At 47.4% G+C, this 25,954-nt stretch overlaps 1 protein-coding gene across 1 annotated transcript in view; it reads left to right on the plus strand.

Annotated features, from left to right (window-relative positions):
- LOC138498061 (casein kinase II subunit alpha-like) overlaps positions 1 to 25,954 on the plus strand; it is a 563,172-nt gene that overhangs the window by 366,032 nt on the left and 171,186 nt on the right. The window contains exon 9 of the mRNA XM_069621907.1: positions 4 to 105. Within this exon, the coding sequence (XP_069478008.1) occupies positions 4 to 105 (102 nt within the window). The remainder of the gene's footprint in view (positions 1 to 3; positions 106 to 25,954) is intronic.

Below are 25,954 nucleotides of genomic sequence, written 5' to 3' on the forward strand. Positions count from 1 at the left end.
CAGATGTATGACTACAGTTTAGATATGTGGAGTTTAGGCTGCATGTTGGCGAGTATGATCTTCCGGAAAGAGCCTTTCTTCCACGGGCACGATAACTACGACCAGGTAAGACCAAGGCAATTGGCTACACGTAAATCTCCAGGTGTGGTTCACTTTTGCTCACACAATACTTTCTCTTTGGGATTAGTTATTCTGTTGACCTGCCTGCCTGTCTTTGCCATGGGACCTCCTTATAAATGCTGCTATATGTTGTCACCTTTTCTAAATGAAAATTGTATCTAAACAGCGGAGTGTGCAGCAGATTACTGGGTGCGTGCCTGAGATTGCTGCAAATGACGGTTAAAAAAAGACCCTAGGACCTTTTGCATGTGAAACCCTTCGTGTGTCTAGGACATGCTTTGTTGCCCCTCAGTCGATGCATTTAATTTAGTCACGCCCCCCAGCCCCCTCTCTCTCCCGCAGGGTGGTTTCAGTCTTTTCTGACTGGCGGTGTGACAATGCCTGACGTGTTTTCATTATCTGCTTAAACCGTGAGATAAATCTGTGTAGGTAAAGATACTGGGCTCATGGGATTGCCATTTTGAAATTCTAGTGTAACAGTCTGATCTGAGACCCTTGAAAGCTTTGTGACTTGGTCTTCAGAGTGGCCAATTCTGAGGCTCCATAATGGAAATGGTCTATTCGGAGTTGGCAAATACTGCATGGCGACGCAGGAGGCCCTTTGTGAGATGTTTCCTTTATCCAAACCTCATCTTGGGCAGCTGGAAATGTGCACAGTTAAACTCCTGCATCAAGCAAAACAGAGCTTGCATGGTATCTGGCTTCTTTCACGGAGTAGAAGTTTAGTCTACTGCTTTTTTAAAAGGTTACAGTTCCTACCTGACTGCAGGGTGCTGCCACAAGCAGCAGAAATGCTTGGAATATTTCTCTCCTTGTGGCAGCAAACTGGGTAAAGAACATATTCTAATTATTTGCAGCTGAAGAGTCTGAGTTATGTGAGAGGCATCACTCAGGATCCTAAAGAGTGCTAGGTAAAGAAAGCTGTATTGAGCCAACCTTCAAAAACACTAGCAGCACCAAAGCCTGCATCTTCAGCATTCTTGTCGCAAAATCTCTGAAATTCACTATCGACTATGCAACCTCTCCTTCTAGGCTTGCGTCGGTAGCACAATGCTGATATGCTGGTACCAGCTGTCACTTCACCGCAGAATCTGTGAAAGCGACAGTACCAGTGCCTCATCCCCAGAAGCGTTGTCCAGGCTCCAGTCCCCTCTACCTAAACTGTGGCAACACCCTCCTTGCTGGTGCCCCAGTCTCCTACCTGATATCCAAACAAGCTGACCCAGTACACTGCAGCCTCCTCATCACAGAACAAGATTTTGGACCACCTTACCCTACCCTCAAACAACTGCCTTGGCTACACCTCCATGTTTGCTTGCGTTTTCATTGGGGTTCAAATCTGCCTGCATCACCTAGAAGGCCATAATGAAGGCACCCTAATTGCCCGATTGACACACACATCACCTCGGGATACCACTGCAATGTCATCACCAGGCTGGAAACTAAAAAGGGCAATAAGGAGACTGCACCAAGACTCCAAGTAATAACCACCTTCAGTCAGGCTTGCTCCCTCTCTCCTGCATATAGGAAGGATATGGAAACGCTACCCTACCAAAAAACATCATGTAGGATGCTATTTAATCACTCCCTGTGTTATGTAAGAATTGATGCAGTCACACTGTGTGAGACTACACAATGCAGCCAGGCCTATCGCAAGAGGGGTACATGTGAGCTGTGGAGCTGTAGTAATTAAATCTGTAAATACAAGTAGCTAACTTACACTTAAACTCAAGGTTTCTGTCATAAATAGTTATTTATTTAACGTCCAGTTTTAAATAAGCGTTCTTTAAAAATGTAATTCTTGTAATAGTGTAACTCTACTTTAAAAATACTTTTCAGAATCAAAACAAGTCAGTGGATAATCTTTGGATATGCTTCTTACACAATTCCTACACCCTGAGGTGACTTCAATCACAAGGACAGTACTGGCATAGATATATTACAATAGATATACTTTGCAGATTCTGAGGTTGCAGAAAGGAAAGGTTTAGGGAAGGAAAAAGGTTAAACAGGTTCTCAATATAAATGAGGACACTTAAATCTTCCAATTACATCTAGACAAGCTTTTCCCAGCAATAACAGTCTAAAACAAGTTACCACCTATGAGGGACAAACACTATCAAATTCAATGGGCTAGAAGAGTCTGCAGGGAGCCAGGACAGCCACAATCAATTTGAAACAATCTATGGAACTGAGGCACTTCTTAGAATCAAAGTCTTGCACAAAGGCAGAGAGCTGGTTAGAACATCACTTGTTGGGTCACAAGCTGTTAAGCCTGTGGAAAGTGAGTTGGAAACAACTCTAAACGTAAGCCACTGTAATTCCCAACTGAGAAAAGCACTGCTAACAGACAGTGAGGTAAGTACCCCACGCCTAAACAGTACCTCTGGTTTGAAGAAGTGGTCCAGCTGGCTTCTGTCCTGCTACAGCGGTGCAGACCCCGTGTTCCTGAACCTCAGTCTTGGAGATAAGAGGGAGGACGTCTGGAGGGCTCTTGCGGCAGTACATGGGATGTCGTTGACAGCTACAGGCTCTTTTCGGTACAGCAGCACTTCGTGGTTTCAGCGCTTAGTAAACAGCACCGTCGCAGATCTCAGTTACCAGTTGGGCTTCCTTCACTCCTTGGGTCCTGCGCTCTGTTGAGGGTACTCGAGCTCTGGTTGTCCAGCTTCTGGAGGGTCCTTAGGAGAATCTTGGAGCTTCTGGCCGGATTTCAGACGTTGCACTGGACTATGGATTTCTCGACCCCTGGCACTCTATTCTTGCAGCTGCAAAGAAGTACAGCCAGTCAGGGAGGATGGTCCAGTGGAGTTTGTCTGTGGGTTAGTTGGTCCCACTAACCCAAGGGAAGAGGTCGTCCCTTCCGGAGCTTCTCTGTCCAATCGAAAAAGGAGGTAATCACAGCAGCAGGGCTTCACCGGGCAATCCAAAGGTCCAGGAGGATGCAGCAAGCTTAGTTTACGGTTTCTTCATCGGATATTTCTCCCAGTGGAAGACTCTGCCTCTAATCCCAAAACCCTCGCCTTTTAAGCAGGTTTCACCCATTCATGCACAGCCTAGGCTGTCTATCACACAGCAGGGTGGCTGTCCTGAGAGGACAGCCAGCCAGCCAATCAAGACTGGTTGCATTCAGGTATTCCTAGAGTCTAAGGACAGCAAAGTTTCGGGAACCTCCCCCACATCCTGCCTTTCCAGACACACTGGAGTCCGAGACGGGCTTTAGGGCTGAAGCCTGACAAAGGCAAATCGAACAAAGATCTAAAACCTAAGAAAGACCTCACAAACAGAAAATGGCAGAAAAAGAAGACCAGGGCCATTTTGACAAAATGGTCGCCCATGGGTGCTATACTGCAGCTAAGGATTCCGCCTTCGGTAGAAAAGCACAATGGTAGGAGAATTAAACCACTGCCGGCAGCCATTTAAAGTAGTGAGGGTAACATACTTTTTTTTACATGAGAATGTAGGGTAATTGGCTACTAGGTAACCCCCCAGCACTCGACTCCACATAAAATGGTGTGTGCTGGACCTACAAAGAGAAAAGGTAAGTAAAGTCAATTTTACTTTAGTAGTCTTGAGAACTGTAGTTCACACAAGAAAAGATAGTTAAACCTTATGAGAAAGCTAAAGGATTTCTCTCTGACACTGCACTGAAGTCCCCATACAAAAAGTATATGCCTATGGAGTTTGTCAGACTGCAAAACACATAATCCAAATCCGGTCAAAACACATGAGAGAGTGGGGGAAAGGTCTCGCTCACTCCGGGGTTAAAATTAAAAAGTCCTAAGTACAGCAAAAGCCCTGGGGGTCGCTAAGGTTGAAGGGATTTGGCACAGAAATGAAAATTCTCCCTAACACCCTGACAGGCCTCTTGCTGCCCTACTCTCCTTTTCCTTCTTTTAATCTGTCTCACCGCCTGCTTGTATTTGCTTCATTGCTGTCTAGGTAGGTTTGAGGTCCACAAAAATACTTAAAATGCATACAACAGTTTGAGGCACTCGTCTGCAGCAAGATCATTTGTACCCAGCTAAGATGGATGCCTGAAAGCCTGTCCAGCTCATCTGTTTGCGCATTGGCAAACGTCCTCTCCCTACCCTTATTATGTTTCGGTTTTGTCATCTGAGTGCATCAAAAAACGAATCAAAACTGTCAGGTCATGGCCCACTGTCCTCTAGGAATCTGTAACAATGGGGAATGGTGGTACTGATCGCCTGCCCCTGCTTATCTTCTCCCCACACCCACTCCTTGGGATCATGAAAAAAGGAATGCAAGAGGAATCTTAATCACAGAGTGTTTTTCTTTTTACTAAAGTCACTGTGACAGGACTTGGGGAAAGCCCACAAAGGGTGAACAGGGGTGTGCCTCTTAGGATCAACAACAAAATATAGTAGGATGGACCAGTAGCTAGATGACAAGATTCTCTAGTTCAATCTATTTTCAGTATAATTTTATTTCATCATTACAAAAATATATATTACAAACATTACAAACATTACAAATATCCAATACGTACAAATACCGTAAAATCAAGTTAATACAAATTTCAGCTCATACTAGAATGATCTCCATCATTCATTCACAAGCATCTCACATCAGCAACAGCTCTCCACTTTTATGTGTAATCGAAAAATTATGTTACACCGTATTTCAGACAAGTACTTTTAGACCCTATTTTTAGTACAGGTGTCATTTTCCGTTTGTTACAATTACAAACAATTTTCTTGGTCGACAGGTGTTTCGGTCTTGACACTGGGCACTACCATTCTTACCCTCCTATTTTTCAGACCTTCATCATGACGTGAAGCAAGGATCTTGTTAAGTCTTGTCTTACAAAGACTTGAGTGAGCCACACCATCTATAAAAAAAAATGTACATTTTTTTTTTTATTAAAACCTGTCATGGTCCGTTGTCATCCTCATTTCCTTTTTATAAACACTTTCATAGTGTCAAAAAGCAAACTCTCAACATAGTCGCATGCACCTCACTCACCTCCGTGTATAAACTTTAGAGATGTAGAAGGTGCAATAAATCAATCCCTCGCTGGTACCCAGATATGTCTTCAAACTGGTCCTGCAAGACACAGAAAACGGGAATAACCCGTTTTATACACTAATAAACTTCCACCTTGACCATGTGAAATATTCTCAAGTACTATGTACATAATAGGAAAGTTATCTTCACTTGCACAATGGGATGCTACAAACGTATCCCATCGTTATCCTGCTTTTGAACGATGCATTCCCAATGTTCAAACAACCAATATGTTCCTTGTGTTCGAATGTCCTATAAATAAAAATAATAGGAATGAGCCTGTCCCTTAAGTGGGTGCGGGACGCTGTGGGACATTTGAGCTACGGCCACGAGAGAAAGCCAGAGAAAGTTAAAAGGGAAGCCCCTAGGGCAACCCAGTGACAATAGGCACTTATTGCCAAAAGTTTGTCAGAGAGGATTACTTTTAAAAGACACTATGGAGAGTCTTAAAAATGACACCCATGGGACTTCCAAGATGGCCGCCGGTGCAGGGAGACGTCTGTGAGTTTCGCTCCTGCCGGGCCTGTCAGTAGCACCATACAAAGCATGGATCCTGAGGGTTCCCGCTCTGCTACCGAGCAACCGTACATCCCCAGGGACACCAGAGACGTCGGACGTGCCCGGGAAACAATTCCCCGAGATCAGACCCACTGTGTCGCAGCGGGAGCATAGCGCCCCTCCCCCACCGCGACTACGACTCTCCCAACGCGGCCCAGTCTCCAGGGCTGCCGCGCTTCGGGGCTGAGCTGACAGGGCGGAGCATCCCAGCCGGCACCCTACAGGGGCAGAGGCGGCGGAGGGCTCGGGCTATCACGAGCAGGATTGGTGCAGCTCCCGTACACCGACATCAACGCTTCCCCCGCACCCCCCGCGAGGATCAACTGAGCTTGCTCCGGGAAGAGAGAGAGCGGAGGTGGCGGGAGAATCAAGACGGGGATCCCAGCGCAGCAGAGCCCTGCAGGGCGAAAAAGACGCAGGCAGTTCCACAGAATGGACCAGTGCCTAAAGACCGCGCGGAGGAAGTGGGGGAGAAGCCGGAGACCCAGCGAAGGACCCGATCACATGCTGTGGCGACAGCCGCTGGTCCGGCAGAGACACACAGGTGAGAGGCTCCCTCGCCCCCCCCCCATCACCCCCCTCCCCCCCGCGGCCCCAGTGGGACAGTGGAGGAACCGAGTGATCCATAGGCTGGGGGGGGGGGGAAATCATCCATTAGCCTTGTATAAACAGCAAAAAGAAGCTGGGCTCCAAATAAATCTGGGCAACATCAGCCCCAACGAAGGAGGACCCCACCCCCACTAACATCCGGCACACTGCCATACGTCGAGCAACGGTGAGGGGGTAAAAGACAGTCTCACCCCTCCAGCCGTGAACACCTGAGAGACACCCACTATGGGGGCCCAGCCCAAGGGGAAAGAAATAAACGGGAAACTGAGACCCCCCCCCTCCCCTGCAAATCCCAACTTGGAGGTTCTCATCAACACACTGAAGGAGAACTCCGGAGGCACCATTGTGGGGAGCGCAGCGGAGACACGCCATAGGAACGTGGAAGTCTCTGCGGAAAAGGAGGCATACCAATATAGAGGGACCAATGTCCAAAGCGGAAGAGAAGGGTGGGGGGGCCCAGCAGCACCTACAGTCTGCCAAACAAGACTCCAGCTTATTACAGATGTGGGCAGCGGACACCCCAGTGACAACCAGAGGGAGATCACAGGAAGACTCTATAATACATACAACAGACCCCAGTCATTCCACCTCCGGCTCCCAACCCCCGTCTAAAGATGATATGCACTCCTGGTTCATAGACCTACAGGACAAGCTCATGTCGACAGTTCAGGACCAATTCGCTGCAATCAAAAACAACATGAAACAGGCAATCCAGGAGGTAAAACACGATGTCGCCAACCTGGAAGAAAGGACATGCACCCTGGAAAAAATAGTGCAAAATGTAGAAGACGAGGCCCTACAATATAGCGAAACACAAGAACACTTGGTGCGTTTAACCCATTACCTGGAAATCCAATGTGAGGACCTAGAAAATAGGTCCCGCAGATCGAACATTCGCATTAAAAATATGCCAGAATCTGTCATGGACAAGGACCTTAAGAGAGCGGTGCAGGAAGTCTTTATAGACATTATTCAAACACAAGAATCGGAAGACATTGGGATAGACCAGAGTGGGCCCTAAACGCACAGGGGCACCAGGGGAAAGACCCAGAGATGTGCTGGCGGCTATCACCTCGTACCCGCAAAGAGAACTCATCCTACGGAGAGCGAGGCAGCAAGATCAAATCAGGATGAATGGGGTGGACGTCCAGCTTCATCAGGACTTGTCCGCTGTAACACTCCAAAAAAGAAGAGAAATGGCCCCACTGATAAGGGAACTGGTCGCGAAAGAAATAAAATACAAGTGGACATTCCCCTTCGGTCTGCTGTTCGACGGGAAAGGAAGGCAGAGGAGGGTGACTACCTGGGAAGAGGGGCTACACATGATGGACATCCAGACAGAGGAGACATCGACGGGGGTCGAAAAAACAAAAGGGGATCAACAAAAGAAACCAAGGGGGTGGGAAATGGTCCGACAAAAAAAGAAACGGAATGGGAGAGGAAACCACAAACCAACCACATTAGAATAGAGGCTCCAACCCGGAAATATTTGGAAGGGGCTCCACTTTTCATCAAAGGTATGCGGAGCGGTACCCAATGAAGGGAATCGCAATCATTGGACCTAGTAGGCCGGTGCGGATCAGGAGCGACTCGCATCAAGGCCTGAGGAAGGTGCAGGGCTTAGGACCCCCCGCAAAATTATCCTCGAGCCAACTGAGGGCTGGGAGCGATAGGCGGAACGCCAGAGCTACCATAGGTACCCAGGCCCTCCTCGGGAACAAAGTTGGAATATGGTTAATAGTTGGGGGACAGTTGGGGTGTTTTGGAGGGGGGTTGGGGAGGAAGGGACTATCCGGAAGAGTATGGGGGCCTCTACGCCCAGGCACATAGAGTAGCACACAGGTGACGGCTGAAATGGGGAAGATAAGAATCTTAACTGAATGTTAGGGGCCTGAACTCCCCTGTGAAAAGGAAGAAAGTTGAGAATATGCTATGGAAGGAAAAGGCAGACGTGCTCCTGCTTCAGGAAACTCACATCAGAGCACAGGACAGGGGGAAAATACGTCTAAGAGGGTACAATGTAATTGCACAATCAAACGCAATAGAGAAACGGGCAGGGGTTATGATAGCAACAAAGGGGGGAATGGAAGCAATCCTGATTGACAAGCAGATGGACAAGGAAGGAAGATACGCATTTGCCAATATTAAATTACATAATACCAAGTTAACCTTGGCAACCATTTATGCACTGAACACTGGCCAAGATGGCTTCCTACGGGATACAATGGGGAGGTTGGAGGGGTATGCGAAAGGCGAACTAATAATAGGGGGTGATTTTAATATGGCTTGGTGCCCTGAGATAGACAGGAGTGCGGGGGGATCCCACCACCAGGGCGCCCCATCTGAACGCCTCAAAAAAGGATGGAAGGTATGGCACTCTGTGATGCATGGAGGGAACACAAAGGCCAAAACAAGGGGTACACTTATTACTCGCACGTGCACAACACAATGTCGAGGATAGACTATTTCTGGGTCTCGGCGGGGATTCTGGGTAATGTCCACAGGATAGAGCTTGGCCCCATATCACTGCCAGACCACGCACCACTTTGGCTGGAACTAACGACCCCAGGGAAAGAGGGTGGCCTTTGGCGTTGGAGGCTCCCGCAGGAGCTACTATCTGACCCGGTAATGGGAGAGACCATAAGAGATAAAATCACGGAATTCTTCGATCACAACGACACAGGAGACGTTCCCTTGGGCACAGTGTGGGAAGCGTTCAAGGCAGTAATCGGGGGGCCACATGATTGCCCTGAAAGCAACAAGTGACAAACAAAGACGGCAATGGGAACGAGAACTGGAAAAGAAACTAACGGAAATCCGTGATGAACTGGTGACATCCCCTACACCCACTAGAACCCTAAAAAGGGCATTGAAGCACATGCAAGGGCAACTTGAACTCCTTTGTAACAAAAAGGCAGAGAGATCCCTCCTCTATCTCAAGCAGAGATACTACATCAAAGCCAACAAGGCAGATCAATATCTAGCAAAACAACTCTCCGCGAAGCAAAAGACTATGACCATCCGGAAAATTAAAAACGCACAAGGAGATATGCTAACACGCACCAAAGATATTGGAGAGTCATTTAGGGTATTCTATCAAACTATACGCAACAGAGCACCCAGATGAGGCAAACCAGGAAAGATTCCTAGAGTCAATCCCCATCCCAAAAATTTCAGAAGAAGCCAAAACGTCATTAGAAGCCCAGATAATGGAAAGCGAAGTAAAGAAGGCTATGAAAGATCTCCCGCTTAACAAAGCACCTGGCCCCGACGGCTTTACAGCCTCATTTTACAAAAAATACGATGACATTTTAACCCCAATTCTTACCAGACTGCTAAACCCCTTTAAAGACCGTGGGAACGTAACCCCATCCATGAACGAGGCCAAGGTATTAGTATTTCACAAACAAGGGAAGGACCCCTCCCTCCCAGGCTCATACAGACCCATTGCTCTGATAAATCTAGATTCAAAGATCTATACTAAAATCCTGGCGGCTAGACTCTCCCCGCTGCTCCCCTCCCTAATAAACCCGGATCAGTCAGGCTTTATCCCGGGGAGGCAGACCCATGACAATCGAAGGAGGATAATACATTTGATTGAAAAAATTAACTTTTCACATACCCCAGCAGTGCTGCAATCACTGGATGCCGAAAAGGCTTTTGACAGGGTAGAATGATCCATACTCTTTAAAACCCTGGAACACATGGGATTTGGGAAACTATATGTTGACATGGTCAAAGCCAACTATACCTCCCCTTCGATAAGGATAGCAATAAATGGGGAAATCACGGAGAGGGTAAAGATCACTAGGGGAACGAAACAGGGCTGCCCGCTCTCCCCCCTCTATGCACTTTATCTGGAACTGCTATTAATTAAAATAAGGGAAACCAACCAAATTAAGGGGATAGAAATGGCAGGCAGACAACACAAGGTGATAGCCTACGCAGATGATATGCTTTTAGCACTTGAGGACCCAACACCCACCCTGCCCTGCGCCATACAGCTGCTAGAATCTTTTGGGGACATCTCGGGTCTAAAAATGAACAAGAAAAAATCGGAAATCCTACATTTAGCTGGAAGTAGAGAAACATTGGACAGGGAAGTAGGGCTCTCAGGCCTACAAATAGCGGAGGAAGGTATTAAATACCTGGGTATAACACTTACGCATAAAATAGACGCCCTTTACAAAAGAAATTACCCTCCACTACTAGCTAAATCAAAAAGAGACCTAGAAAGGTGGTCCCCGCTAAACATCTCTTGGTGGGGAAGAATTCAATCGTTGAAAATGAACACCCTTCCTAAACTATTGTACTACTTTCAGGCCCTCCCGATAACAATCCCAAACTCTTTCTTCAAAACACTGACAAAGCCAATCTCTTCGTTCATTTGGAATGGGAAACCCCCAAGAGTTGCAAGAACAGTCCTCACATCCCACATCAGAGAGGGGGGGACTAGCACTCCCGCATTTTAGGAACTACTACCAAGCGGCGCAATTATGGATCTTGAAAGAATGGCTAGGGGACAACCAGCGTACAATCTGGGTGACTCAGGATAGGGCGGTCGCAAGAACACCTCTGGAGGATCTCTTATGGAAACCTAAGCATCATAGACACCCAAACTTGCGTATCAGCGAGATCATGAAAGCCACACTGAACGCATGGGATGAGCAGACGCGGAAAGGAAACTTCACCACGGCAACAGCCCCGTTTACCCCTATATGTAGAAACCCACAATTTTCACCGGGACTAGACCACAGTGCCTTTGAGAAATTGGAGGAGGCAGGCTGCAGGAAAATAGGGGAAATGTTCCTGGACAATGAAGTAAGATCATTCGCTGACTGCAAGACACTATGGAATCTCACAAACGCAGACAGGTACAAATATGAACAGCTCAGACACTGGTTAAGAACACCTGAGATAACCCAGACGGCGACAAGGGAACTGACCACCTTTGAAAAATTCCTTCTTACCAACTCAGTGGACAAGAAGCTAGTCTCTGCCCTATACAACTTCAAAAAACTTAGGAAGAGGAACTAAAATGGGCATACATGAAAAAGTGGGAACGAACACTGGGAGAAGACATCCCGACCCGACAGTGGCAGTCACTATGGGTGGACATCCCCAAACTAACGCGAGCAGCCCAGACCAGGGAAATGTGGATTAAGATAATCACACAGTGGCACTGCACAGCAGAGAGGCTCAACAACATGTATCCACAAATGCCAAACAGCTGCTGGAGAGGCTGCACAGACTCAGGCACATGGAGACACATCTGGTGGGACTGCCGAGGAGTCAAAGGCTTCTGGACCGAAGTGATCTCGGAAATGAAAAAGATATTCCCAGAGGTGGACCAACTAGAGGAGAGTGTGGCTCTGTGGACTGAAAGGGCAGCTTCACAAAAAATACACCAGGGCGCAATGGAGACGTTTCATGGGCCTGGTTATAGCAGCTTGGGCCACAATAGCGCAGAACTGGAAGAAACGAGATCCACCGCTGATATACACATGGCTACAAAAGTTCTGGTCGCAAATGACCATGGAAAAAATCACTCATAGGCTTCAAGGAACACAAGACTCCTTCATGAAGGAATGAGGGGGAATAGTAGAGTACCTACAATCAGAATATATGGAGCAATGGTGCCCACATAACATCAGAATTACGGACATATTTGCCTCATAATCGACCCCGAGAACAATAGAACTCTGAAGCTCTTCCGGATGGGGGTGGGAGGGAGGCGTTCGGGGGGAACTGTTGATTACATGTAACCGGTTAAATATGTGAAAATAATAAAAATATTTAAAAAAAATAAATAAATAAATAACACCCATAAAAAGAGTAAAACATTCTGTGAGTGTGGAAAAAGGTTCCCGCTCACTGAGGCATTAAGGAAAAATATCCCACTAGTAAAGCAAAATGTTCTGGGGTAGACCCAGGTCAGGAAGATGTATCATTACTAGGAAAATCGTACCCAACATCCTGTACCACATTTTCTGCTGGACTCTCCTTCGTCCTCACTGGTCACCCTCAGTGGATGGATCTGGGTGTCCTGTGCTAGGACTGGTTTTGGGATGATTTTCCGCCATCTTGTCTTCCTGGTTGAAGCCTCCATTGTCCAGAAGATTGGTGGGGCAGCTCTGCCCCCAGCCTCTACTTTTCATTTGAGCAATCTTTTTTGCCTCCACTGTTGTTGCCCCTGTCGGGAATCCATTTTCTGCTGGCTGGCAGCTCAGTTTTACCCTCTGTATCTGCTCAGCTGGTTTCATATGCTTTCTTTGTGCCATCTTCATCATTGCCTTCACTCCTGGCTGGTGGTTCTTCACCCTCCTGGGAAGGCCGATTTGATTCTTTTGGGTCGTAGTTGGTCTGGAGTTCAAATCTCTGGGTGACCGGACCCTGTAACTAATATGTACGTAACATGTTTTTACACCGTTCCTGAGCAACACTGGCACTGTGTAGACTTCTCTATGGCCCCTGAGCTGGTATGATTGTCACTAATCACGTGTTGCATTTTGTGTCCTGAACATGAATTAGTACATTTGTTTTAGAGTTGTTTAGTGTTCGCTTTTTCTCCCCACTCCTTAGTATTATATGTATTGTGCCTATCCACAGGTAGTGGGTGTGCATTTAGCTTAGGATAGGGATAGGCTCTGTCTGTGGCCTTTACTGTTTTTATACATACAAAGTGTCTTATATTTAACCCACTTGTTTCACCTTGTGTATTGTCTGTGTCCTTTTTTAATAGTGTGTATTTTTCAGTATACCAGAATGGTGTATTCACTAGTGTAACTGTAGGAATAGCTGTTACTATCAGCCAACCTCCTCCCTGAGTGCTCTGTCATACCTACCACTTTAGAGAGTTTGGTCTTTCATATTGTTGGAATCTCGGTCTTGCTTTTTTCAGTGAGTAGAAACCTTTTTCTCCACTCGCCCCTTCTTGTACTCCAACTATGTGGGTTATTTTTGTGTCCCTCCATGCCTAGTTTTTTGAGTCATGCTTTCCTCTAACCTTCTCGGGCATCTACATTTCATTGTTGCAGCACGCAGCACTTTCTGTGTAGGGCTGTCGGGGAGGCCCTTGGCATTCTCTTTTTATGTTTTTATTTTCTAATGTTCCCAAGGATGGGAGGATACTTTTTATTATGCTTACCTTTTCTTTGCTGAGGGGTTACTCTGTATCCCCTTTCTCACTGCTGCTTTAACATTTCTGTTAGGCCTTTATTCCCCTTATAAGAACACATGTTCCCAAGGGTAGAGGGATACTTTTGATCCTTTATACATTTTATATTGTGAGATCAGCACACCCAACCTTATGTGGAGTGCTGAGGGGTTAACATGTATGTTAGTGAGATGCATACCTGAATGGCTGGTGGCAGTGGACGTGTTTTACCGACTTTTGTGTGATTTTTTTTACTCGCAGACTGTGTTCACAGCCGCGGTAATGCACAGAAGGGTCATTGACCCACAAAGTTGACTGTATTTTTTTGTGCCATTTCTTGTGTGCTTGTCCTTTCTTGGTCCTTCTGCCGTGCTGTGTGGGGGATGCGGTGGGGGAGTCGGGGAGGGGGGAGTTGGGAGGGTGGTGGGTCTTGGTTTGACCTTTGTCTCCGGCAGGAATACTTAGTGAAGCCCACCGAGGCTCCAGATTATCTGTGAAGACCGGAACTGAGGGAGGAGTATTGTCAAGATGGTCTGTAATCTTCTCTTCCTCCTGAGATGCTCCAGACTCCCTTTCCTCCCCTTCCTCCTCACCTTGAAGTCTCTGGCGTTGAGTCAGCTTAGGATTGTCCTTTGTTCGAGTCTTCACCCCCTTTTTTTTAAGATAGGGACGACCAAGGTAGGATGCCACGGTGCCACCCTTATGGTGATCTGTGGCAACCCTCCTCGGTCGCTGGTCAATGGGGAAAAAGCCAGTGGCACAAAAAACCCCGGAAGATTTGGATCTTCAAATGCAGAGAGGTTGTGGTATACACACTCCGGAGGCAGCAGCAGAGGGAGGGGATCTGGTGAACACGGTCCAGAAATAGAAGAGGTTCCAACAAGGATCGGGTATGAGACCAGATAATGGGAAAAGTTCCAGGACAGATAGACAGTAGAGGACTTGGCGAGGCAATCCACAAAAACAGGCTATGGTCGGTACACCGGGAAATCAACAGGAAGTAGTTCCGATTCAGAATAAACAGTAGGGATGGGCGAGGCAATCCACAAGACAAGCAATGGTTGGTACACAGAAAATGAAATCAGAATAGGAACAGAGGAGGCCACTAAGGAGAGGACCAAAAGGTAAGCACAGAACAGGAAGGAAGCAGAAATCAACAGAGTAAGTACAGAGAGAAAAGCACAAGACGGGAGGGAGGAAGGATAAGAGATGGGAACGGAACAGACAAGGGAGGAGGAGTCAAGAAGGCGAGGAGAATACTGGCACAAGGTACGGAGAGCAAGGAAAGGGAAACCACAGGGCGAAAAGGATAAGAAGGACTAGGAGAAAAAAGGAAAATCCACGAACAGCAGCGCTGGAAACAGGGCGAAAAACACTGTACGTTGCAACGCACCTGACCCCGGAAGTGAAAAGATTAAATACCGGTGTCAGGGACGTCGCAACGACAGCTAGACCTGCACCGCGCGCTTCCTAAAAAACATGATGGAACCCGCTATGGCGGGCGCAGCTTCCACCTCTTCCAAAGCCGCCAGGTCCCCTGAGGCGTGACAAGTATGAAGGTCTTCTGGCATGCCTGCTGGAACCAGTCCCAACGGGGAGGATGGCTGTCCTCAAAGGACAGCCACCTCCCCAAAGTTTGAATGTTGCAGGAGTGCAGATTGGCTGGGGTTCATGTATAAGGGCATGGATCCTGTGGCTGAATACAAGTCGACCACTGGAACGGAATCTGATGAGGAAGAAAAGTTGCCTGTAGCTACTTCCAGCGACGGAAGGGCTCCGAAGAGGTTGTCTCCTTCCCTTAGACTGGTGTGACCAATCGGTCTTGAAACGACCTGCCTTGCAAGCCATTCCACAATGAGCTGTGACCTTCTTGGGCTGCAACCTGCGAATACCCTTGGACCTCGAGCCTGAGTGATGTGCATTGTCTTCCAAAGAACGAATCTTCCTGAAACTTTGGCGGACTCCTTCTGGACCTCCAGGGGCAAGATTTCACTCCTTGGAGTCCCTTCACCCGAGTGCGCTACTGAAAAAGCGAGGTGCATCGATGGGACGGCAACCATTCTTCATCTGGTGTCCTAGATAAGTGTTAAGCTGGGTATCACGTGAGTGAAGCGCACCTGAAGACTTGGAAGAAGATCTTGACGTGGCAGCCAGACTGACGATGAGCGTATGACGCGAGGAACCGGCCTCTCTGCCACCCAAGGTTTTAACAAGGTGGAAGATGGACCGACTCCCAACGCCACGGGACGCACTCTCCGGATTTGCGTGGCGTCAGGACAGTGCAAGCACTGACAGGAGAGGCAGATGTCGAATGTCCAAAGACTGTGAAGTCCGAAGTTGGTGGTAGAGCCGAACAACCGCAACCACTGGAGGAACAAGGATGGCAGGCAGGTGGTAGATCCGACTGGAAGCAGCTGGGAGACTCAATGCCCCAAAGGAAACAGGCGATGGCTCAGGCAGAGTGTGGGAACCAGACCCAAGAACAGGACTGGGAAACCAACCCAGGAACAGGACTGGGAAACCAACCCAGGAACAGGACTGGGAAACCAACCCAGGAACAGGACTGGGAAACCAACCCAGGAACAGGACTCGAAATCCAAGCCAGGAACAGGACTTGAAAGCCAGGAACAGGACTGGGAAACCAACCCAGGAACAGGACTGGGAAACCAACCCAGGAACAGGACTGGGAAACCAACCCAGGAACAGGACTGGGAAACCAACCCAGGCACAGGACTGGAAAGGACTGAGAAGGGGAACCCAGGGAAAACGAAACAGTACCCCAGGGAAGAACTCAGGAACCCAAAAGGATCCCCAAGACCCCAAAGGGAGAAGGACCAGAAAAGCTGCAGGGGCAGGAACCCAGGGAAGGGTTCAGACAGAAGCTGGAGACAGAGCAAGGCCGGAACTGGTAGGTAGCAAAACGAGCGAAAACACGATCAGGGCAAACCGCGTTGAGACGCGACTTGCCCCTGATCGAGGCTCGCTTTATAGGATGGCCGGCACCCGAGAGAGGCTTGAAACGCAAGCAGCCTCATTACTGGGTGCCGGCACATCCAAAGCGAGTCTCGGAACGCGAGTACTCGCCGTGGAGAGAGCCCAATCAACTGCGCATGCGCGGAATCGAGACCGTGGTCTCCCGTTCATGCGCAGAGAACTCCCGACGGGAACCCCAGAAGCTCTCCCCATGGCGGATCCCCGCAGGCGAAGCGCGGGTAGATCCGCCAAGAGAGGAGAGCAAGTAGGAGCAGAGGACCCCGGTCTCCAGGTAAGTGGCGTGACAATAAGGCGCCAAAATCAGAGCCGTGAGAAGCAACGAAGAATCCTTTGCTGGGGGCCTTTCTACTCTACTGCTGCAAAATCCCTTCCAGTATCCTTCTTTCATCTGAAGACCAGTGACCGGGTCCTGTATCCTCTGTATCCTGAGGGCGTTGTCTGCATCATCATCTTCACTGTTGAGGTACCGTGAGACTCGTGGTAATACTTAACCACAGTCCTTCTGCTGCTCCTCTGTGGCTAGGGTGGTAATTTGTATGTTTGGGAGTTCCCCATACATGTTCGCCCAGGCCTAATGCTGGGGTGCATTCAGGGAGCCTTCTACGAAATCCCTGAACCCTTTTACGAACTGTAAAGTATTGTGCTTACTTGTTAACTAAGAAATCCTCTGAAACTCTCGACTTTTGCCTACTCCTGTTCTGCCTACAGGTGGCCACTGTACCACCATTGTCCCTTCTACCTCTGAGAACACTCATGTCTTGATGGGGAAGGTGTTAGGAAAGGTTTCTCTTTACAGCACCTTTCCTTCCATTTCTATGGACCACCAAACATTTTGCTTTTATTTTTGTATCTGACCTGCTCTTTTTGCCGTGAAATGTCCTTCAAGCGTCAGTACTGGGAAACATCGTTTCCCTTAGTCTTATCACTACGTTTAGTAACTTTTTACGTGGTAACTTTTATCATTGTACAATGCATCTTACAATGCCATACAATGAGGTATACTTTTTGTTTTGCCCTAAACTCACACTCAGAGGATTTTTGGTTACTCTAGGTGTGCTAAATGGACAAGCTGGTGACAGCAGTGACTTTTTACTACTTTGTGGTGCATTTCATTTTAGCCTTATCGCGTTTACCGCGTTTGGCTAACTGTGACTAGTGGTCAAACATGCCATGCCATAAGTTCTTTTGCTTCTCCTTTGGCCATCTTGTCTTTTAGCCTTCTTCCTGGTCTGTGAGAACAGGAAAATCCTTATATGAACGTCCAGAGCCAAGTAAAACGGAGGCCTTTGGCGGGCTACTGGAGGGCTACGCGTGTTTGCTGCCAGGAAGTGGGCTGGGACGGTCTGGTCCCAATCCACAAACTGGTGCCAGTGTGTCTGAGTGTTATGGATGAGTTTTGCCGCCAGTGGTCCTGATTGGACCACTGCTGGGTGTATGTGTGGGCCAGATCTGTCATTGGCTAGTGGGTTTTCAGCTCTTACCTGGCTTTTAGGATAAGAAGAGGACCTCTGCACCTACTCTAGAGAGATCCTGGAAGAAACTAAAGGAGCCCAGAATCCTATTTAGCTACAAGACTTGCAAGGTCTGGTGACCACCTTCTCCTGCTGCCCTGGAAGAACCCTATCATTTGGAAGATCTCCAGCAGTCCTGAGAAGGAGCTGCACCCTGGGGGTGGAGGGGAGCATCCATTCTCAACATCAGCTCAGAGTCCTACGAAGAAGAGCCTTCGGACGTGCCCCTGGACCCACCCAGTGTCTGAATAGATCTGAGTTTGGGCTACTGTGCAGCAGACGTCGCCTTTCTGAGTTGAGGCCTGAAACATGGGGGATCTTCAGATTTGCCATAAAACTTACCACTGCGAAACTTCGTGGTCCTAGCATCAAGGGGACCCGAGATAGGAGGCAAATTCTGAACGCGGCAAGTGGATCCCTTGACGTCACTGTGCATCAGTGACTGTCACCTGAAACTGCATACCTTCGTCCAGTCCTGTCCTGAAAGGGGCCCTGCATAGAGTTCTGCTGCATTTTCCAACTGCACCAGCATTAGTCGGCAACCAGAGATGTGCTCGAACCTGCAAAGCCTGGTGATCAAGAGCTGAGGCTGTCAGTGGGAAAAGTGACCTTGGGTGCTCTTCAACCGACCTGCCAAGTCCTATGAAGAATCGGAGTAGGGGGTGAGTTGTAGCGATAATGTTAGGGAGATATATCATTATTATGCTTCATCCCCTCTAGTGAGACCCCCAGCAGTTTTGCTGGACTTCTGGACCTTTTTCTTTCAATCCTGAATGAGTGGGGCCTTTTTCCACTCATTCATTCTTATAGGCTGTGTCTTTTTTAGGGAGAATTCTCAAAAATGTGCCAATTCCCCTCACCTTCGAGACCCCCAGCAACTTTGCTGGATTTTGAGGACTGCATTTTTTTCACCTGGAAAGAGTATGAGCCTTTTTTCCCACTCTTTCGTGTATTTTGATGTGTGTTTTACACTTGTGTTCTTTGATTATAGAGTTTTAGATGACTCCATAAGCATCATCTTTTCATGTGTGTTACACAGCACCCTCAGTGCAGTGACACAGGGATGTCTTTTTGACTTCCCAAAGGCTTAAATACCTTCTCTGGGATGAACTACTGTTTCCCAGAGAATGTAAAGTGAAATTGACTTTACTAGTCTTTCCAAATTCCTCGACCCAGCACACACCATCCTACAATGGAGTGCTGGAGGGGTTACATAGTATCCTCTGTGTCTAAATACTCATGTAGCTGTCAAATGCTACCCTTTCCTATTGAAAAGCCTGGTGGCAGTGGTATTACAATGAACTACCATGATTTTTCCTGACCGCGAACACCGGTAGCTGAAAATCACAAGAGCCATGTTTCTCAAAATGGCACCTAAAGCATATTTGTTTAAACTGGTCCCGGTCTTCTTTTTTCGCCGTTTCTTTTTGGAAAGGTCCTTCCAGAGTTTGTCTCTGCGTGCCAAACCAGGTTTGGTCCCTTTGTTCATGTGCCTCTGGCGTCCAAGTGTCTGGGGTGGGCAGGAAGTGAGGGAGGTGCCTGAAATTCCTTGTGCTTAGTCTCCTAGGAGACCCAAATACACTCTGGCGTGATTGGCTGGCTGACTGTCTGGCAAGGACAGCCCCCCTGCTGGGTGAGTGACAGCTAGGCTGGAATGAAAGGGAGAAAACTGTTTAAAAAACGAGTCTCCTAGACGGGAAAGCAGAGGAGACCACTGGAATGAAAGAACCGAAGATGAGCTGGAAGAGGACGGCTGCTGCAACTCCTGGACCGCTGGTTTGCCCGGTGAAGCCCTGCAGCAAGTCTGAATTGCCACGTTCATCTCGCCAGAGAAGCCCCTTCCAGGACGACTTCTTCCTTGGAGTTTGTGGGACCAATCAACTCGTAAGACACCTGGATACCATTCTCAAGGCTGGTTAGGATTACCAGGGAGAGGGACACCAGCTTGTGTGCTTGAATTACAGCTACTGGAACTGAAGTGACTCTATCTTGTCAGCGTTTTCCGACAATCCTGTGCAGTGCAGGAGGCCCCCAACGTCCTCCCTCTTGTCCCCATGACTGGGGCTCAGGAACAGCGAGATCTGCAGGAACTGCCCGGAACGAACGTCTTCAGCTGCATTTGGTTCTTCATACTAAGGTACTGTGCCAACCCGATTGAGTGAACTTACCTCTCGCGGTGAAAGTTCGTGAAACTTTCCCAACTTGCAGGCCTAATCTTCTTGTGACGCAACATCTGATTCATTTTCAGATAAACTACTTCTGAGAACTTTTGCAAAGACTTTACGTTTACTACAAGAACTGCTCTTACCTATCCAAGACACTAGTCCATTGACTTTGGCCTAGGCCTATTGAACTGAATCGAGTCCTCTTGTGAACTGAAACCATTTGCACTGCCTAAGAAAGTATTTATGAACTATTCTGCTAAACTTGTGCCTTTTACTCCCATTGAAAGTAACTGAAATTCTATTTTTCTCCTATTTCAGGGGAGCCTAATTTGTTCAGAAACTCATTGGTTCAGTACTGAAGTGTGTTTGTATATATTATTAAGTTGCCTCCTTCTAGTGAATGTTGTCTAAATGATTGTGTAATAAATTAATAAGTGTTTTACCAAGAAACCTTGAGTGTAAGTGTCTACTTGAACCACTGTGATTGTAAGACCTTTGTGTAACCTCTTGTACTGCTCACATTCACTCTTGAGATAAGCCTGGCTGCTCAGTTCGCTACCACAAACTGTGTAGTACAGACTTATACCAAAGGTTGGTTTGGCTTACACCTGTAGTCCTAATTGTATGTGGTGGTCCCAGAAGGCACTACATGCAATTATGCCTTATTCTTTGTAAATCTACCTGTACTACGAAGTCTGTCTGCTCCGTAGCTCTTGAAGGCATCTGTGTTTTCTGCTGCAGCACACAGCTCCTTATGGGCAGTGTTGCTGGGGGGAACCCTAGCGTCCTCTAAGATTCTTTTCCTATATCCTTAAGTAAGCTACTGTTCTGAAGGATGGTATTCTCTCTCAAAACTGTAAAATCTGAGAGATTGGCACGCACCACTTTCAGTGCAGTGCCAAAGGGATTCTTAGTATCCCCCTTCTCTCTGCTCCTATGACGTTTGTCACATAGATAATCTCCTGGTTATGGCTGGTGGCAGTGGACGTGCTCTACCAACTATTGTGTATTTCTTTATACTGCAGGCTATGTCCATAGCCTTGGTAGTGCACAATAGGGACACCCGAGTACAAACATGGAGCATCCCCTCTTTTTTCACCATTACTACGGTGGTTGTTCTTTGTTAGCCCTTCTTCTATCTTTCTGGGAGGGGGAGGTCTGTGTGTGTATTTTGCCTTTGGCGAGAAGCAGTAGGTATCACCGCCTAGGCTCCAGGGTGTCTGGGCAGGCAGGAAGTGGGGGAGGAGTCTTCAACCCTCCTCTCCTTTGTCTGCCAGGGTGCCTGAATAGGATAAGCTCCCACAGGGGGTCTGGCTGTTGTTAGGCAAAGATTGTAAGCAGTACCCTTAGGGTGCACTACAACAACTCTGACTATAAGTCATAGGGAACCCATCATTTGGTATAAGCTTGTACTACACAGTTTGGTATTGTGTTGAGCAGCCCGTTTTATCTCAAGAGGGCTCAATGTGAGCTGTAGGGGAGTTGCACAGAGATTCACAGTGACAAGTATTCAAATAAACACTTACACACAAGGTTTCTTGAATGAAACATTATTAATGTATTTATCAGTCAGTTAGAATAAGCCTTCTTCAGAAGGGAGCAATATAAAAAGCAACACACAAATACACTTCAATTCTGTTAGGCAGAATCCTGTGTAGTTCCCTCAGGGAGCACTACAGAAGATTAAGACTACAGGTATATGCAATAAATCCCCTTTGGTATCAGTCTGTGCCACAAAGATTTAGTTGGTAGCTGTGGCTAAGCAGTCCCTTATCTCAGGAGGGAGATGAGCAGTATTCAGGGTTTACACAATAGGACTACAATACTATGGCACAAGGAAACACTGACCAAAGCTTTGTATTAAAAATAATGTATATATTTATTTTACGCACTCCTAGTTCAACACATCATTCACAATTATTAAAACAAGTTAAAATAGTCAAGAAAAGTATACACAACTCCCTATTTAAATTATAGACAAGTTTGAACAAGAGTGAAAACTGAGCAAAATGGCACAGGGTCAACTAAGCAAAAATGGCACTCTAGTAATTTCTCAGAATGGAGGGAAAGGACAAGTTATACAGAGTTAACCTCTTAAACACTCTAGCAACACTTCCCAAGTGGATTGTGAACAAGTTAGGCAAGGTAACACTTTAGCAATAGTCATACATAGGTGAAAACCGAGCAAAATGGCACTTCAGCAATACTTAAGAGAGAAGGAAGAGTGGTTATAAGAGTTCTTGGTGCACAAACACAGTTGAGGGTAAAAAGCAATCTAGTGAAGGCAGCTGTAACAGATTTAGCCAAAGTCAATAGGCCTGTGCCAGAGTTAGTGGTACAGAGCAATGTGCCCAGGATCAGTGTTCTAGTAGCTGCAGTCAAGTCTGTGGTTTAACGATTCAAAAGGAGGGTGCAGAAGGTAAAAGATAATATTAGTCGATAGGGGCGGCCAACCCAGGAGGTAGGTAAAGGATTTCAAACACCTTTAGCAGTACCCCGCGGAACGGAGGCCTGGCGGAACAATGTATCTGAAAAAGTGGAAGCGGCTCCTGCGGTGGCAGTTGTTCCTGCCAGTTCCTGCAGTTTGTGTTGTCCAGCTGAGGAAGTGAGGCTCTCATCGTGGAGGAAGGTTCGAGTTACTGCACTGCCCAGGGAAGAAGTCAGCCGCGGTGATGCCGAAACGGATAAAAAAAGGATGCTCTTTTAAATTGCAGTCGTGGTGGACGGGCGCCTGGCTATCCGGTCTCCGAATGCAGGGCACTGGCGATTCGACCAAGGCAGGTCCTGGTAGGCGATTGTCAAACTGGTTGGCCCCACCAGCTCAAGGGAAGAAGGCTCTTTCAGATGAAGACCTTCTCTCGTCGTTTGGAGAAAAGTGGTGAGACGCTGCAGCAGGGCTTCACCGGTGGTTCAGTTGTTGCAGATGTCTTTGGCTTCTCTCCTCTTCGACTTCTTAGTTCCAGTGGTGACGTCTTGTCCTGCAGTCCTCGGGACCCTGCTTTTTTGCAGCAAGACCCCAATTCTTACAGCCTAGCTGTCACTTACACAGTGGGGTGGCTCTTCCGGCGGGAGAACCCCCCGACCTATCAGGGCAGAGTGCGACTTGGGTTGCATAGGCAACTCTGTCCAGGGTGCCTATTCCCCCTTCCACAAATCCTGTCTACCCCAGACTCAGTGGCGCCGAGAGGAGGGCTTCTGTTCAGAAGCCCGCCAAAAGGACAAACAAAGGATCCCCGACCTGGGTTAGGACTATAGAGAAAGACACAAGAAAGAAATTAAATCAAAGTTCTGGCAATAAAAACCTAATGGAGTAAAGTTAGTATAAAAATAAACCGGCGGTATGTTGGAGGCTGTCAGTAAAAGTGGTAGCCTCGAACAATGGGAAAATCCCATAGGAAAGTATTTGCACTCAAATATTTATAGTAGAAACCACTGCCACCAGACAGAAACTTTTGAGAGAGGAACTTTACGGTACCCCCTCGAAAATGAACACTAGGGAAAATATATTAACCCTTTCCAGTGCTTCAATATTAAGATGGGTTGTACTGGTTTTGTTCATAAGGATTGACTAGTAAAGTCAGTGGGGACTTTACATGCCCTGGGAGACAGTAGTCAGTCCCAGGGTATGGAGTCTGTTTGGGGGTCGCTACGACACCCCTGTGGTATGGCACGGAGGGTGCTGTGTACCACAGGTAAAAAGATGAATCCTATGAGGGTGAAAAAAAACCCATAGACCATAAGCACACAAGATGGCCTAAACACACACACTAGCAATCTGTCTAAGAGTGGGGAAAAAGGGTCTCACTCTTAGCCGGAGAATACAATAAACCCCTCAAATCCAGCAAAGCTGCTGGGAGACTCACTAGGTAAGGGAAATTAGCCATAGAATGAGAATTCTCCCTAACAAATACTATACACTCTTAGTTTCTAAATAAGTAAAGTACCTTTTGGGATGGCCCACGGACACAACCTACACCATCAGGTGACTTCAATAGCTAGGGTGCTGGGGACTTGGTAAAAGGAAAAGGTTATTGGAACAAACAAGAGACCACAAATATTCTTAAGCAGGCAAATACTTTTAGATCCCCTAAGAAGATTCAGTATAACGGGCTAGGCCAAAATCAATGGGCAAAGGTTTTAAATAGGATTAAGCACCTCTGGTAGGTAAGTAGAAAAGTACTTGCACAATGTTTTAGAAGTCTTTGAAAAAAAGAAGAATCAAATGTAGGGCCACCAGCTGATTAGACTTGTGAGTAGTAGACGATGCAAGCAACTCTACAATGAGAGGTAAGTTCTCTCCGACTTTACAGTACCTTTGTATTAAAGAAAGAGTGCAGCAGATTACCTCTGTTCCTGTGCAGCTCTGCAGATCTCACTGTTCCTGGACCTCAGTTGTGGGGACAAGTGGGAGGACTTCTGGGGACTCCTGCTCTGCAATGAGATGGTCATGCGCTCGCAATCGGCAATCTTTCAAACAAGTGCCACTTCAGTGTTTCAGCTCCTTGGGACTACCGCAAATAGCAACACTGCGGTTTCTGGCTGTCGAGATGGACTTTCTTTGCGACTGGGGTCCCGAACTCTGTTGAGGAGTCTCAAGCTCAGTCAGTCCTGCTTCCTGGGAGTCCGGAGGATCTTACTGGAGCTCTTGGCCAACTTAAAAACAACGCACACAATCTGGTGTTCCTCTCCCTGGCGTTTCGGTTTCCAGCAGCAACTCTGTGGAAATGCAGCCAGCTCTGAGAGAATGACCAGGTGGCTTATTTTGGAGTTGTTTGGTCCAACCAACTCAAGGGGAGAAATCGTCCTTGCAGGGGCTTCTCTGTCGATAAGAATTTGGAGTTTCAGCACAGCAGCAGGGTTTCACCAGGCCACCAACGGTCCAACGGTTGCAGCAGGCGTCCTCTTCAAGTTCTTCTTCGGTTCCTTCATCTAATGATCGACTCTGCCTTCAAAGCCAAAAGCCTTGCCTTTTGTTCAGTTCTCTCCCATTAATTCCAGCCTAGCTGTCAGTCACCCAGCAAGGTTGCTGTCCTTAACGGACAGTCAGCCGGCCAATCATCACAGAGTGCATTTGGGTCTCCTATGAGACTAAGCACAGGGAGTTTCAGGCACCTCACTCACTTCTTGCCCACCACAGACAACCTGGAGCCAGAGGTGGGCTTCTCTCGTGAATCCCGCCAAAGGTAAAGCGAACAATGGCACCAAACCTGGTTTGTCACGCGGAGTAAATCTCAAGATGGACCTTTCCACAAAGAAATGGCGAAAAAGACGACCAGGGCCATTTTGACAAAAATGGCACCCTTGGGTGCTTTACTGCAGCTGCAAACACAGCCCGCAGTAAATGCACACGAAGGTAGTTAAAACTAAACCACTGCCGCTAGTCAGTGAGGAAAGGGTAACATAAAAATGTTACATGAGAAGCTAGACAAAGGGGATACTATTGTAAGATAATGTGTGCTGGCTCTAGAAAGTTACAAATGTAAGTAAAGTCAATTTCACTTTACTGCTCTGGGAAACAGTAGTTTATCCCAGAGAAGGTATTTAAAACTTTGGGAAATCTGAAAGACTTCCCTGTGCCACTGCACTGAAGGTGCTGTGTGACACAATGTAAAAGATCATGCCTATGGAGTTTGTCAGACTCCACAACCAAAAGAAACATAGTGTTCAAAATCACATTAAAATACATGACAGTGAGAAAAAGGGTCTCACTCTCTCCAGGTTAAAAAAATCAAGCCCTCAAAATCCAGCAAAGTTGCTGGGGGTCTCTAAAGAGGAGGGAATTAGCACATTTCTGAGAATTCTCCTTAACAGCT

Source organism: Ambystoma mexicanum, chromosome 5q, assembly GCF_040938575.1.
Source record: "Ambystoma mexicanum isolate Mex_15411 chromosome 5q, UKY_AmexF1_1, whole genome shotgun sequence".
NCBI lineage: Eukaryota > Metazoa > Chordata > Amphibia > Caudata > Ambystomatidae > Ambystoma > Ambystoma mexicanum.